At 43.4% G+C, this 15,580-nt stretch overlaps 1 protein-coding gene and 1 non-coding gene across 3 annotated transcripts in view; one reads left to right on the top strand and one right to left on the bottom strand.

Annotated features, from left to right (window-relative positions):
- Positions 1-21: 21 nt before the first annotated feature.
- The window catches only part of Dnajc5 (DnaJ heat shock protein family (Hsp40) member C5), a 42,837-nt gene continuing 27,278 nt past the window's right edge, over positions 22-15,580 (bottom strand). The window contains exons 2-6 of one of the 2 annotated variants that reach the window (XR_004944764.1): positions 6,245-6,362; positions 5,111-5,324; positions 3,976-4,147; positions 3,817-3,891; positions 3,479-3,542 (exon numbers count right to left, since the gene is read on the bottom strand). Coding sequence is in view for 1 of the 2 variants with exons in the window: in XM_036185227.1 (XP_036041120.1) it covers positions 3,439-3,542; positions 3,976-4,147; positions 5,111-5,324; positions 6,245-6,351 (597 nt within the window). In the remaining variant the exon portion in view is untranslated. Of the gene's footprint in view, positions 3,543-3,816; positions 3,892-3,975; positions 4,148-5,110; positions 5,325-6,244; positions 6,363-15,580 lie in introns of both variants that reach the window. The other variant, XM_036185227.1, reaches the window with a different exon arrangement.
- LOC118583344 lies at positions 9,211-9,316 on the top strand. Its single transcript, XR_004944915.1, has one exon. It is a non-coding gene; the product is annotated as a U6 spliceosomal RNA (small nuclear RNA).

Here is a 15,580-nt window from a genome sequence, read left to right as displayed (position 1 = left end):
ACACTTCAAGAAACCACAGACTATTTTGGAGCCGACTTTTATTGTACTTGTTGCTTTGCCACCAAACAGCAGCATGACAGGCCTGCTGCGTGATATATACATATACACATATGTACACACACCAACACACACCATAGCCCACACTCACAGCATGTGACAACACATACCGTACTTGTGAGGATAGTAAAGATGTAGCTTTTGTTATTTCCATAGGAGGATAACTCAACCAAAATAAAAGGAACAGGTCAGTGCTGGGACACATGGGTTCACAGCTCAAAACACAGGGAAAAGAATGAGATTGGTCATGTTTTATAATGTTCACAGCCATCCCTCAATAAAAGGTGCACAGAAAGCCAAAGGAAGATGGTCATGGCCCACCAGTTCTCTGTACCACAGCACCTAGACCCTCCAGGGACAGCTTGAATGATTGGGTCACATCTCTCGAGACTACCAGATGCAACAATGGCAGCTCCTTTGCACAAGGTTCACCTGGAATAAAAGCCATGGGTCAGCAGGACAGTGGGCATTGATGTTAGTAAAACCTGGCATCTGAACATCTGAGAAGAGACTGGCTTTATGACTCCGTAACAAATCCAACAACAACAACTTGGGAAAGTTTCCTGCTAACCACAGTAAGCACTGATTTCTTTTTCTACAGGTCCCTATTGGGTGCTGGCTGTGTTAATAAACATCAGAAGACTAGGTAGGGTTATAAACATTGCACAGAATTATCTTAAGTAATTTAAAAATACAGTCAAAAGGAAGACAAGGAAAGACCACATCATTGGGCACAAACAGAAATCTACACTGTAGTCTTGGTGAGACGGGACTCCAGGATCTCTCCCAAGTACTTTCTGTAGGTCAGAAGTGGTCAGTTTCTGGTCCTGAAGGGGTATCCACTGTTCTCGATGAACTTCCATGCACAGACTTTAGCAATCCCTTGGCAAAACACCACAACACCATCTACATTGCCTACTAGTATAGGAGTTTGGGGAGTGTGTGTGTGTCTTTATATTTAATAGTATTTGGTCAGGAATATCAGGCTGATCCTGAGACTCATCAGTTATGCTTAGGTCAGGGCAAATGAAATCAAGGAGAACTTAGATCAACCCAGTAAAACCCTGCAGGGAGTCTGCGTGAAGGGATAGGTCAGGGAGTTAACTGGCTTTGGCAATCACTATTATCACCTTGAAACTGTTCTACATATTGATGGTTTCAAGTTCAACATGATTTAGCTTTACAAATTCCAAAAAACACTAGGTTCAACTTCTGTGCTCTCACCCTACAGCACCACAAGTCCCAGTTCAGGACCTGGCTCACTAGGATATAAGGGAAAGGGCCACAGAGCTACATGCAGGAGGGATGTGCTACCAGACTGTAGCTCTCTACTCATTACCTACAACTCTGAACCTGGTTCCTGGTCATTATGTTAAAAGGGCACCAAGAATTAATGTACTGGGACCAGCACCCCAGATACCCAGTGGCCTTTCTTCTTTTGTTCCAACAACTGGCTCAGCAATGAAGTTCTCATTCTTCTACTAGATTTGTTTGAGTCGGAGTCTTACTGTGTAAAGCCCAGACTAGCCTACACTCAATGTCCTTCTACCTCAGCCTCCCTAGTGCTGGGATTATAGGTATGTCCCACTACATCCAGCCACAGGTCCAATGTTTACAAATTGTTTCTAATGTAGTATGTTAGTGAAAATGCCTAAGATCCTTTAAAGAACAAAACAAACTAACAAACCCATGGAAGGATCTTGAAGCCAGCTTCTGGCTCATGGAGTTCTCCTGTAGGGTCACAGCTGGGAACCCTGGCATCAATGTCTCCCAGGACCTGAATAGGTAACCTCAATCACTGCTAGCTTTATCCTCATAATGCTGCCTCTTCTTGCAACTTCCTGTCAACCTGATCTGGTCCCTGAAGGCCCTGGTGAGCTGGAGCCAGGTGGACAGGGTGGGCTTCGGAAACATGGTGATTTGTCTGAGCCACTGAGCCACCACATGAGCTTTCTCCTTCTTCATCTGTACTGGAAATGCAGGTAGTCAGCAGCAGCCAGCAGGAAGGTTCTGGAGGAACCAGGCTCACTGAAGTCTGGTGCAGCTAATCCAGCTAACTGTAAAAAGGGTAGCGTGGTTCAAAATCCCTGGTAACCACATTTTTCAATTACACCCACCACTTTACCCTGTAACCAAGACTGGAATACTGACTGGAGGTTCACAAAGGAATTCTGTAGCCTGCAGCTGGCATCCCAGGTCGAGTGACTGTCACCATAGCTTCCCTAGAAGCCAACCCTTCTGAGCCAGGGGTACCAGGGTCCAGTCACCTACTCCAGGAACCCAACACTCCAGCTCTGCCAGAGGCATTCATGATGACAGGTGGAAGAGAAGGCAAGTGGGGTGGATGGAGTTCCAGCAAGCACAGGGAGGAGGTTCTGGATCCTGGGTACTCAAACTCTTGATAAGCAGTTACATGCCACCCACAACTGGACTCAAAGACTTTCTGACTATTACTAAGTGGCAGGTGCTACCATTTGTGGTTCTTAAAGTCCAAAAAAAAAAAAGCTTAAAAAGGTTGGCTTGAAGGAATGTGGAAGATGACCCAGGAATGAGGGAAGGAGGCTGTGGCCCCGTCAATCCAGCTTTTGACCTGGAAAGGTGCAGAACAGAGACAAATGATTTCCCATACACCAGCAAGGGACATGCCTCCAATGATAAGATCTCAGTCTACAAGGCCAGGAGACCCAAGGTAGAGACATTACACAGAGTGTGCTCCCACTTTCAGAAGGGGCATACCTGCACTCTCCATAGCAGATCTAACACGGGAAAACTGTCACGAGGCGGAGTGAGATGATGCAGAGACCCTATGAAAGCTTCCCAACACGAACACCGTGCAAACGACTGATGCTGGTGGTGCCTGGGAGGATGGGGCCCAGCTCCCTCCTTTGCAGGTCAAATCAGAACCCTGTCTGCAGCCTTGAGGATGAGATCAGAGCCATGGACTAGACCATGTCACAGGACACAGAGGCCAACAAGGAGATGTAGCTCCAGGTGCCTACCTTACTCCTGTAAGCACAAGGAGACAGCTGAACCTCACTGGACCCACTTGGCTGAAAACCCAAGAAAGCACTACCATCCAGTTAATTCAGCCCAGCTGTAGCACATCCACAACACAGACATTGAACATAACCCATACATGCTATTAAAAAAAGGATAAAACATAAGACCGTAGCTACACTGCTTTAAATACTGCATGCTACGCACTTCGTCGTGTATCAAGGATTGACAGATGGTTGGGCTTAGAGGAGGTGGGAGGGGCCCTGACCAGACACAGCAGGTCAGGTTGACAGCTGCCTCCCCATCTCAGTGACTACAGTTCATGATTCTAAGGTTGCAGTGGCCAGGTGCTGATTCATCCTCTAATCACAGCCTCTCCTGAATTTAGTTGAAACCGTCGGTGTGGTAGCTGGGGTGGGAGTCAGCTGTCAGCTGGGTGGTCTCTGTGGCGGATGCTGGCTGTATGATGATCGGTGTGTCTGTAGCCTCTGAAAAGTAAGCAGGTAGCCTCATCGCACAAGGGCAACAGCTATATTGTGTGCCCATTGACATGGTCGTTGCATCACATCATTCGGCCACCTGGACAGACACTCAGGGGAGAGGCTACTTGCTGACCTCCACCCAACACACTTTCCTCAGTGGTCTCAGGTCACACCAGCCCCCGGCCCTCCCCACCTGCCTGTCACCCTCCCCACCTTTGGTCCCTCAGATCTACGGCTACCACAGTTTATGGGCAGGAACAGCTCCCTGCACCTGCTTTACCTCAAGTGTCCACGTTCACACCTCAACAGTCCCAGATGCCACCACAAACACTCTCGGCACAGTGTCAGTGCCCTCCTGTTTGACAAGACAGTTGACACCGTTCAGGGCCAGTGCTGGCTCCACCCCACACACTCACAGGGCCCTGGGGTGGGCACTCACCCCTCTCATCAGACTGCAGCTGTGCCTCCAGGTCTTCTGGTGATACGTAAAATTCTGTCTCTTCACCCTCAGGTGCCTTGGGCTTGCACTTCCCACAGCAGCAGTTAAAGCAACAGCACAAACAGCAGCAGCAGTAGCAGCAGGTGAGGAGGCCACAGACAACGAACAGGGCCTGGGAAAGAGAATACTAGCACTGTACAGCCTCAAGGGCCCATAGGCCATTACACAAGAACCTCCCTAGAGAAGACAGGACAAGAGCTGCAGAATGTATAGCTAATGCTAAGGGTATTTTACAGGAGAAGGGTGAAGGCAGGAAGAAATAGAATAAAGTAATTTGTAAAGATGGGACTGAGCACAGGCTGCCATGAGGTTTTATTGAGTTTGCCTGCCTTTCTGAACTCAGAAAGGTTTAACTTCTTTTTTGTTCTCTTCTATTTCTTTTATATTAAGATGTTGGCCAATGCCTAAGTATGCTGGTACTTTGGGCTTCCTTACTCTTTCTCTGAAGTCTCACTCCCAACTTTCTGCAATGCAGCTGTCTGCTGGTCTGCAATGCAGCTGACCTCCATGTCTAACTCAAATGGCATGGCTCTCTCCCTCTTAAATTCCCACCTATAAAACTATAATGGATTTCTCTCTAAACCTATAAAGATTGAGGACTAACCAGTAAAAGCCAAAATCAGGCTTCCTATACCTAAGGGCTATGGGATAGATCATTCTGACTTTGTACATGGCTGACAGATGAGAAAAACAAAAATTAAAATAAATTAAAAAAATAAACTATGTAAGTCAAACATTTCTAAAGTGGGGTTTTAAACCTCCCCTGATAACAAAATGCCTGCTCACACCATGATGAAAGAATTGTTTCCTATCTCAATCTTTTTAATAACTTGGCACCATGCATCAGAGAAAACCATGTTAATGCAAAATAGTTCTGCTCCATGTACACTGTGCACTGTGCCTGCCATGAATGGGCCAGCATGCCAGTTGTACAGTAGATAGAGAACAGCTCTAGGCCAGAAACCATGTCAAGAGAAAGGAGGCACAGATCTTTCAGTGTCTGTAGTCCTACTGGGCACTAGAATTTTCAATGTCTTCAGTGTGGCAGCTCACACTGACAGCGGCCCATCCTCACCTTGGCCCACCAGCTGGAGAGTACGAAGTAGGTGTTGACGTTCTCCTCCCCAAATTGCTCAGCCACATAGAGCCCCAGCGAGCCGTACTTGTCATAAATGTTTCTTTTCGTGGCATCTGTCAGGATGGCGTGTGCGTTGTTAATCTCCTTAAACTTGTCTGCAGCTTCTGGGTTATCAGGGTTCTTGTCAGGGTGATATTTCAAGGCCAGCTTCCTGTAACCAAAACAATTTCCTGGCTCTACCTTGGTCTTGCATTTCACATTCATCCATCAGAGTCCAGGGAAAGAGATGCTTACCCATTCAATTTTCAATTTTCCAGAGATCTGGCTCATCAGAGTGAAAAAAATCTCTGTAATTGCTTTAGGGCAACCTTCCCCGCCACTAGGATACATGCACATGGGAGAGTCCTGAGGTACTAAGGGTAGGGCACAGCTTATAGCACAATGACTCCTGCTAACTTTCAAGGGGAAATCCTACTGTCAAACCCTAGTGTCCTGGCAAGTTAACTGCATTATCTGACTAATAAGGTGATGGCAGAAGTACATAATAATGACATTAAAGAACAACACAAGTAGAGGACCACAAGCATATCTGAGGTAGAGTCCCCCGCCCCCTTTCTAGGTTGCTGTATATAATATTGTGTCTAAAAGCTATATTCTTCAAGTCCAGTCAGTCATGAAAGGATAAAAAAAGACCTCATCATTGTGTTAAGTACAACATTCAGCACTATAAAGGTTCTGTTTATGCCCAGGGTACAGACCCTGACCCCATGATCTGGAGATAGCTGGCAATATCTTCCAAATGTGTTTACTTTTTTGATGCTAGAGAACATCAGTATAACAGGGTTTTGTTTGTTTGAGAACGGGCCTGTCTACATAGCTCTGGTTGTCCTGGAACTCAATATGTAGATTCAAAACACAGATACCCTTTGCCTCTGCTTCCCAAGTGCTAAGATTAAAGACATGCACCACCACGCATGGCTAGTGTAAGTTTTAAGTCTTAGGATTAAACTATATATGTAAGGATGAAATGAAACTATTAAAAGAGTCTGCCAAGAAATGTCATTGTTCTTAGTAAAATATACAAGAAATCAGATGAAGATTAAGGTTTTTCCTTGGAACACAGCTGCTTACCGATAGGACTTTTTAATGTCATCCGAGGTTGCATTCTTGTCCAGCCCAAGAACATGATATAATGATTCCCCGGAGGTAGAGAGTGAGCGCTGCCTCTGGTCAGCCATGTTAGATTAATCTACAAGAGAATAAAGGAAAATATGGAGAAAAATTCAAAACCTAGGCCAGCAAGATGCTCAGTGGATAGGGGCACTGCTGGCATGCCAGACAAGTTAAATTTGAGTTCCCAAATGACAAAAGAGGAAAATAGCTCCTAAAAGTTATCTTCTGACCTCCTAAGTGTGCTGTGGTATATGTGTCCCCCTTCCACCCCATAAATAAATATGTGGGGCAGGTTTCTAAAAACTGAATATGTATTAAATATTGTACTCCCTAAAGCAAAACGCAAAGAGGGGGCTGGGGCTGCATGCAGCTCAGTGGCAGATGACTTGCCTAGTATGCACATTAGGCGACAATCAAAACCCCAAGCACACCTACACCCACACATACAGAACATAGAGGTATATAGCTACAAAGTTTAAAGAAAAAAGCAAAAAATTATGCTAGATGTGGTAGTACATGCCTGTAACCCCAGCTACTTGGAAGGATGAGGCAAAAGGATCTAGTTCAAGGCCAGCCCCATTCCCGTCTTTAAAAACCCACAACAAAATCTTAAAGAAGCCAGGTGGTGGTGGAGCACACCTTTAATCCCAGCACTAGGGAGGCAGAGCCAGGCAGATCTCTGTGAGTGTGAGACCAGCCTGGTTTACAGATCGATTTCCAGGAAAGGCTCCAAAGGTACACAGAGAAACCCTATCTCGAAAAACAAAAGAACAAAACAAAACAAAAAACCTTTAAAGAAACTGAAGGGAAAAAAAAAAGGCTGAGCAGTGGTGGCACACGCCTTTAATCCCAGCACTCGGGAGGCAGAGCCAGGTAGATCTCTGTGAGTTCAAGGCCAGCCTGGTCTACCGAGTGAGATCCAGGAAAGGCGCAAAGCTACACAGAGAAACCCTATCTCGAAAAACCAAAAAAAAAGAAAAAAAAAAGAAAAAAAAAAAGAAACTGAAGAAAATAATAAAATATGAACAAAAGAGCAAGGAGGAGTGGATGGGGAGAGGGGGAAATGGGAGGGGGAACAGGAGGAGAGGAGGGAGGGGAAACTATGGTCGGTATGTAAAATAAATGGAAAAAAAAGTTAATTAAATAAAAACAAACAAAAAAAAGCCAAATAGAAAAAAAAAAAAAAAAAAGAATTGCTCATGATAAAACATTTAACTAGCTTTTCACACGAACTCTTAATAGCTGCTCACAGGGAACCCTGGAACCCAGGCCTCTGTGTCGAATGAGGAAACTGGACCCTGAAACTTAAAATACACATTTAGAAGTTATGCCAGGCGGTGGTGGCGCACGCCTTTAATCCCAGCACTCGGGAGGCAGAGCCAGGTGGATCTCTGTGAGTTCAAGGCCAGCCTGGGCTACTGAGTAAGTTCCAGGAAAAGGTGCAAAGCTACACAGAGAAACCCTGTCTCAGAAAAAAAAAAAAAAAAAAAAAGACATGCACTACCACGGCCCAACTAAATACTGGGTTTTTGTTTGTTTGTTTGTTTGTTTGGGTATATCCCCAATTCAGTGGGAAAGAGCTTGCCCGAATGCATGAGACTGGGTTTGATCCTTGGTTCCTGAAGCCAGTCTGAACAGGTAAAAGACCAATTTGTGATTTACTATCAGGCTTATTGTAATGAAGCTTTCATTAAAAACTTAGACTGGCCCAGAGAGACTGCAGAATAGATGGTCAGAATATGAGGTTGCTCCCAGGAAGGTGAATAAGAAAATACTGAAGGGACACAAGTGTCTGTGCTTGAAACCAATCAGAAGCTTGCTCTAAACATTAAAATATTTTTATTTTTAATCATGTATGTGTGCATCTATGTGTAGGTAAGTGCACAGAGTACAGGCAGATGACTGTGGAGACCAGATAGAGGCAGTGGATCCCTTAAAGCTGGAATAACAGATGGTTGTTACCCACCCCACAAGGCTGCTGGGAACTCAACTTGGGTCCTCTGCAAGAGCAGTACAAACTCAACTACTGAGCCTTTTCTCTAGCCCAATATTATCCATCTTTTAATATAACCCCTTATTTGTAACCTCCAAAGTATCTTTTTGGAGGCACAAGACTGAGACTACCTATAATCCCTGAAATCAGCAAGTGGGGACAAGAAGAAGAGTTCAAGATTAGGATGCATATAGATTGTATCAAAAGCCCTCTCATATCAAGGCTGAACAAAGCAACCATTAGGAGGAAAAGAGTCTCAAGAACATGCAAAAGAGTCAGAGATACACCTGCTCCCACTGTTAGGAACCTCACAAAAATACTAAGCTAACAGCCACAACATACACACACAAGACCTGATGTCGACCTGTGCGTGCCTTGTGCTTGTTGTTTCAGTCTGGGAGCCCACTAAAGCCCTGCTTAGTTGATTCAGTGGGCCACGTTCTCCTGGTATCCTCCATCCCCTCTGACTCCTACGAGTCTTTCCACCCCCTCTTCCTCAGGGTTCCCTAATCTCCAAGGAGGGACCCAATGGAGATCTCCAATTTAGACTCCTCACAATAATGTCTGGCTCTGAGTCTCTGCACCCACTCCCATTTGCTACTGGAGTAAGCCTCTCTGACGACAACTGGACAAGGCATCAATCTATGAGTATATCAGAATATTATTAGGAAACACTTCATTGATTTTTTTTTTTTTTCAGTCTGTTTGGTTCTACCCTAAGTCTCTGTGCTATCCAGTTTCCAGTTCAAGTTAAATCAAATACTGGTTGGTCATTCCCCAAGTTGTATACCACTGTGGACCCAGGACATTTTGTAGGCAGGACAGGTTGTATGTGAAGGTTTTAGTGGTTGGTTTGGTGGCCAGGTTTCTTTCTATACCCTGCAAAGTACCTTCTCACACAGAAAAAACTATAATATAAGAGTGAAGGCTCGTGCTCGCTTCAGCAGCACATATACTAAAATTGGAACGATACAGAGAAGATTAGCATGGCCCCTGCGCAAGGATGACAGCAAATTCGTGAAGCGTTCCATATTTTTCGAGACCCCAGCCACTTCCTGAGACTCAGAGACCAGCCCCCAGCTCCCATCCAACTCCCATCTGGACCAGAGAGAAACCCTCCAGTGGACACTACAACCTCAACACCTTGCCCCCACACCCATCTGCTGGAGACCCCAGCCACTTCCGGAGACTTAGAGACCAGTGTCCAGCATTCCATCCTGCCCTGGAACTCCCATCTGTACCAGAGCCGCCATCCTGTGCCGGAACTCCCATCTGGATAAGAGGAACTCCCATCTGGACAAGATAAGGAGACCCCAGGGACTTCATGAGACTCAGAGTCCAACCCCCCAGCTCCTATCCGGCCAGCACTCTCATCTGGACCAGAGCTCTCATCCAGCCCAGAGCTTCCATCTGGACCAGAGAGAGGCTCCCTAAATCTGTCAGCTCTGTCTGGACCAAGTACACTGATAAGACCAAGAACGAACACACGAGGAGATGGGCAGACGCCAAGGCAGAAGTACATACAACAAAATAAAGAGCAATACAGCATCACCAGAACCTATCCCTTCTCCAACAGGTAGACCTGAACATCACGGAATGGAAGAAGAAGAAAACAACCTTATAAGTAACATCATGAAGAGGCTAGAGCCTTATATAGAAGAAATGAAAAATAAAGTGGAGGAACAGACAAACAAAAAATGGGAAGAACGCTATAAAAAAAACTAGAGGAAAGGACAATTAAAGCAGAAGAAAACAATAAGTCCTTGAAAGAAAATCATGAAAAAGCAAGGGAGACACTCCAAGACCTGAAGAGGGAAATCGAAAAAATGAAGAAGGCACTAGCAGAAGGAATGCTGGAAATAGAAAATCTGAATAAACAAACAGGAACTTCAGAGGCAAGTATAATCAACAGAATGCAAGAGATGGAAAAGAGGATCTCTGGTATTGAAGATATAGTAGAAGAAATAGATTCATCAGTCAAACAAAACACTAAAACCAACAAAGTCAGGACCCAAAATGTCCAAGAAATTTGGGACACCATGAAAAGACCAAACCTACGGATAATAGGGATAGAGGAAGGAGAAGAATACCAACTCAAAGGCATAGAAAATATATTTAACAAGATCATAGAAGAAAACTTTCCCAACTTAAAGAAGGAAATGCCTATGAAGATACAAGAAGCCTATAGAACACCAAACAGACTAGACCCTCAAAAAAAGTCCCATCGCCACATAGTAATTAAACAACTAAATGTACAGAATAAAGAAAGAATATTAAGGGCAGCAAAGGAAAAAAAGCCAAGTGACTTATAAAGGCAAACCCATCAGAATAACACCCGATTTCTCAATGGAGACTTTGAAAGCCAGAAGGACCTGGACAGATATAATGCAGACACGAAGAGACCATGGATGTCAGCCTAGACTAATATACCCAGCAAAACTTTCAATCATCATAGTTGGAGTGAACAAGACCTTCCAAGACAAAACCAGATTTAAACAATACTTATCCACAAATCAAGCCCTACAGAAAGCACTAGAAGGAAAATTCCAACCTAAGGAAGGCAGATACACCCATGAGAACATAGGCAATAGATAACACCACAACAGTAAACCCCAAAGAAGAGAAGTACACACACACTACCACCAAAAAATAAAAATAACAGGAACGAAAAATCACTGGTCATTAATATCCCTTAATATCAATGGACTTAAATTCACCTCCAAAAAGACACAGACTAACAGAATGGATACGAAAACATCTTTCTGCTGCATACAAGAAACACACCTCAAATTCAAAGACAGACACCTCCTAAGAATAAAAGGCTGAGAAAAGACTTTCCAATCAAATGGTCTTAAGAAGCAAGCTGGTGTAGCCATCCTAATATCCAGCAAAATAGACTTCAAACTAAAATCAATCAAAAGAGATGATGAAGGACATTACAGGAAAGATCCACCAAGATGAAGTCTCAATTTTGAACATTTATGCCCCAAACACAAGGGCACCCACATATGTAAAAGAAACATTACTAAAGCTTAAATCACATATAAAACCCCACACATTAATAGTGGGAGACTTCAACACCCCACTTTCACCTCTGGACAGATCGGCCAAATTGAAACTTAACAGAGACATAATGGACTTTACTGATGTTATGGCTCAAATGGACTTAATCGATATCTACAGAACATTCCACCTGAACAAAAAAGAATATACCTTCTTCTCAGCACCCCATGGAACCTTCTCTAAAATCAACCACATACTTGGCCACAAAGCAAATCTCTACAGATACAAAACAATTGGAATAACCTCCTGTGTTCTATCAGACCACCATGGTTTAAAGTTACATTTCAACAACAGAAAAAACTACAGAAACCCTACAATCTCATGGAAACTGAATGATGGTCAACTGAATCACCAATGGGTTAAGGAAGAAAGGAAGAAAGAAATTAAAGACTTCCTAGAGATCAATGAAAATGAATACACCACATACCCAAACTTATGGGACACTATGAAAGCAGTGCTAAGAGGGAAATTCATAGCACTAAATGCCCACATGAAGAAGCTGGAGAAATCTCACCCTAGCGACTTGACAGCACACCTGAAAGTCCTTGAACAGGAAGAAGCAAAGTCTCCCAGGAGGAACAGATGCCAAGAAATTATCAAATTGAGAGCTGAAATCAATAAAATAGAAATAAAGAGAACAATACAAAGGATTAATGAAACAAAGAGTTGGTTCTTTGAGAAGATCAACAAGATACATAAGCCCTTATCCAAACTAACCAAAAGACAGAGAGAGCGCATCCAAATTAACAAAATCAGAAATGAAAAGGGGGACTAACAACAGACAATGAGGAAATCCAGAGAATCATCAGGTCATACTTCAAAAACCTCCACTCCACAAAACTGGAAAATCTAAAAGAAATGGATAAATTTCTGAATAGGTACCACATACCTAAGTTAAATTAAGACCAGATAAACCATTTAAATAGTCCAATAACCCCTAAGGAAATAGAATCAGTCATTAAAAGTCTCCCAACCAAAAAAAGCCCTGGACCAGATGGTTTCAGGGCAGAATTCTACCAGATCTTCAAGGAAGACTTAATACCAATACTCTTTAAATTGTTCCACACAATAGAAGCAGAAGGTATATTACCAAACTCCTTCTATGAGGCTACAATTACCCTGATTCCTAAACCAAACAAAGATGCAACAAAGAAAGAGAACTACAGACCAATCTCCCTCATGAACATTGATGCAAAAATGCTCAATAAAATTCTGGCAAACAGACTCCAAGAACACATCAAAACAATTATCCACCATGATCAAGTAGGCTTCATCCCAGAGATGCAAGGGTGGTTCAATATACAAAAGTCCGTCAATGTAATACACCATATAAACAAATTCAAAGAAAAAAACCACATGATCATCTCACTAGATGCAGAAAAGGCATTTGACAAAATCCAACACCCCTTCATGATAAAGGTCTCGGAGCGATCAGGAATACAGGGAACATACCTAAACATAATAAAGGCAATCTATAGCAAGCCAACAGCCAATATCAAATTAAATGGAGAGAAGCTCAAAACAATACCACTAAAATCAGGAGCAAGGCAAAGCTGTCCCCTCTCCCCATTCTTATTCAATATAATACTTGAAGTTCTAGCCAGAGCTATAAGACAACATAAGGAGATTAAGGGGATACAAATTGGAAAGGAAGAAGTCAAGCTTTCCCTATTTGCAGATGACATGATAGTATACATGAGTGACCCCAAAAATTCAACCAAGGCACTGATACAGCAAAGAAAAACCTTCAGCAACATAGCAGGATACAAGATCAACTCAAAAAAATATAGCCCTCCTATATACAATAGACAAACAGACTGAGAAGGAAATCAGAGATACATCACCCTTTACAATAGCCACAAATGACATAAAATACCTTGAGGTTACTCTAAGCATGTGAAGGACCTATATGACAAGAACTTTAAGTCCCTGAAAAAAGAAATTGAAGAAGATGTCAGAAAATGGAAAGACCTCCCATGCTCATCAATAGGCAGGATTAACATAGTAAAAATGGCGATCTTACCAAAAGCAATCTACAGATTCAACACAATCCCCATCAAATTACCAACAAAATTCTTCACAGATCTGTAAAGAATCATACTCAATTTCATATGGAAAAACAAAAAACCCAGAGTAGCCAAAAGAATACTGTACAATAAAACAACCTCCGGAGGCATCACAATCCCTGACCTCAAGCTCTACTATAAAGCTACCGTAATAAAAACAGCTTGGTACTGGCATAAAAACCGACATGTGGACCAATGGAATCGAATTGAAGACCCTGACATTAACCCACACACCTATGAACATATAATTTTTGACAAAGAAGCCAAAAATATACAATGGAAAAAAGAAAGCATCTTCAACAAATGGTGCTGGCATAACTGGATGTCAATATGTAGAAGGCTGCAAATAGATCCATATCTGTCAATGTGCACAAAACGTAAGTCCAAGTGGATCAAAGACCTCAACATAAATCCAGTTACTCTGAACCTGATAGAAGAGAAAGTAGGAAGTAGTATTGAACGCATTGGCACTGGAGATCACTTTCTAAATATAACACCAGTAGCACAGACACTGAAAGAAACAATCAATCAATCAATGGGATCTGTTGAAACTGAGAAGCTTTTGTAGAGCAAAGGACACGGTCAACAAGACAAAGTGACAGCCTACAGAATGGGAAAAGGTCTTCACCAACCCCACATCTGACAGAGGGCTGATATCCAGAATATATAAAGAACTCAAGAAATTAGACATCAAAATGCCCAACAGTCCAATTAAGAAATGGGCTATAGAACTAAACAGAGAATTCTCAACAGAGGAAGTTCAAATGGCTGAAAGACATTTAAGGAATTGCTCAACATCCCTAATTATCCGGGAAATGCAAATCAAAACGACTCTGAGATACCACCTTACACCTGTCAGAGTGGCTAAGATCAAAAACACAGAAGACAGCTTATGCTGGAGAGGATGTGGAGCAAGGGGAACTCTCCTCCACTGCTGGTGGGAATGCAAGCTTGTACAGCCACTTTGGAAATCAATATGGCGCTTCCTTAGAAAATGGGGAATCCATCTCCCCCAAGACCCAGCTGTAGCACTCTTGGGCATATACCCAAGGAATGCTCAATCATACCACAAGGGCATTTGCTCAGCTATGTTCATATCAGCATTGTTTGTAATAGCCAGAACCTGGAAACAACCTAGATGCCCTTCAACTGAAGAATGGATAAAGAAAATATGGTACATATACACAATGGAGTACTACTCAGCAGAGAAAAACAACGCCATCATGAGGTTTGCAGGCAAATGGATGGATTTAGAAAAAAATCATCCTGAGTGAGGTAACCCAGACTCAGAAGGACAAACATGGTATGTACTCACTCATAGGAGGATACTAGATGTAAAACAAAGATGACTAGACTGCTACACAACTCCAGGGAGGCTACCTAGAAAACGGGACCCTAGGAAAGACACAGGGATCACCCAATGACAGAGAAATGGATGAGATCTACATGAATAACCTGGACAACAGTGGGAGTAATGAAGGGCAAGGTTTGAGGGAAAGAACACTTAGGGGAGGAGGAGATCCCAGGTGGATCAAGAACAGAAAGGGAGAACAAGGAATAACAGACCATAATAAATGAAGACCACATGAGTACAGGAATAGGCAGAGTGCTGGAGAGGTCCCCTGAAATCCACAATGACACATCCTCTGTAGACTGCTGGCAGTGGTCGAGAGAAAGCCTGATCTGACCTAGTCTGGTGATCAGATAGCGAAACACCCTAACAGTTGAGCTGGAACTCTCATCCAATAACTGATGGAAGTGGATGCAGAGATCCTCAGCCAGGCCCCAGGTGGAGATCCAGGTGTCCAATTGTGGAGAAAGAGGAGGGACTTTAAGGGCGTGAATTCTTGAGCCCAAGATTGGAAAAAACACAGGGACAAATAGCCAAATGAACGGAAGCACATGAATTATGAACCAAAGGCTGTAGAGCTCCCAGCTGGATCAGGGCCCTCTGGATAAGTGAGACAACTGAATAGCTTGAACTGTTTGGGAGGCATCCAGGCTGTGGGACCAGGACCTGTCCTTAGTGCATGAGCTTGCTGTTTGGAACCTTGGGCTTACACAGGGACACTTTGCTCAGCCTGGAAGGAGGGGACTGGACCTGCCTGTACTGAATCCACCAGGTTTAAATGAATCCCCAAGGGAGTCTTGTCCCTGGAGGAGATGGGAATG

This window comes from Onychomys torridus, chromosome 4, assembly GCF_903995425.1.
Source record: "Onychomys torridus chromosome 4, mOncTor1.1, whole genome shotgun sequence".
NCBI classification, from domain to species: Eukaryota; Metazoa; Chordata; class Mammalia; order Rodentia; family Cricetidae; genus Onychomys; species Onychomys torridus.
The sequence above is the reverse complement of the archived record's forward strand: the minus strand, read 5'-3'. Positions and strand labels throughout refer to the sequence as shown.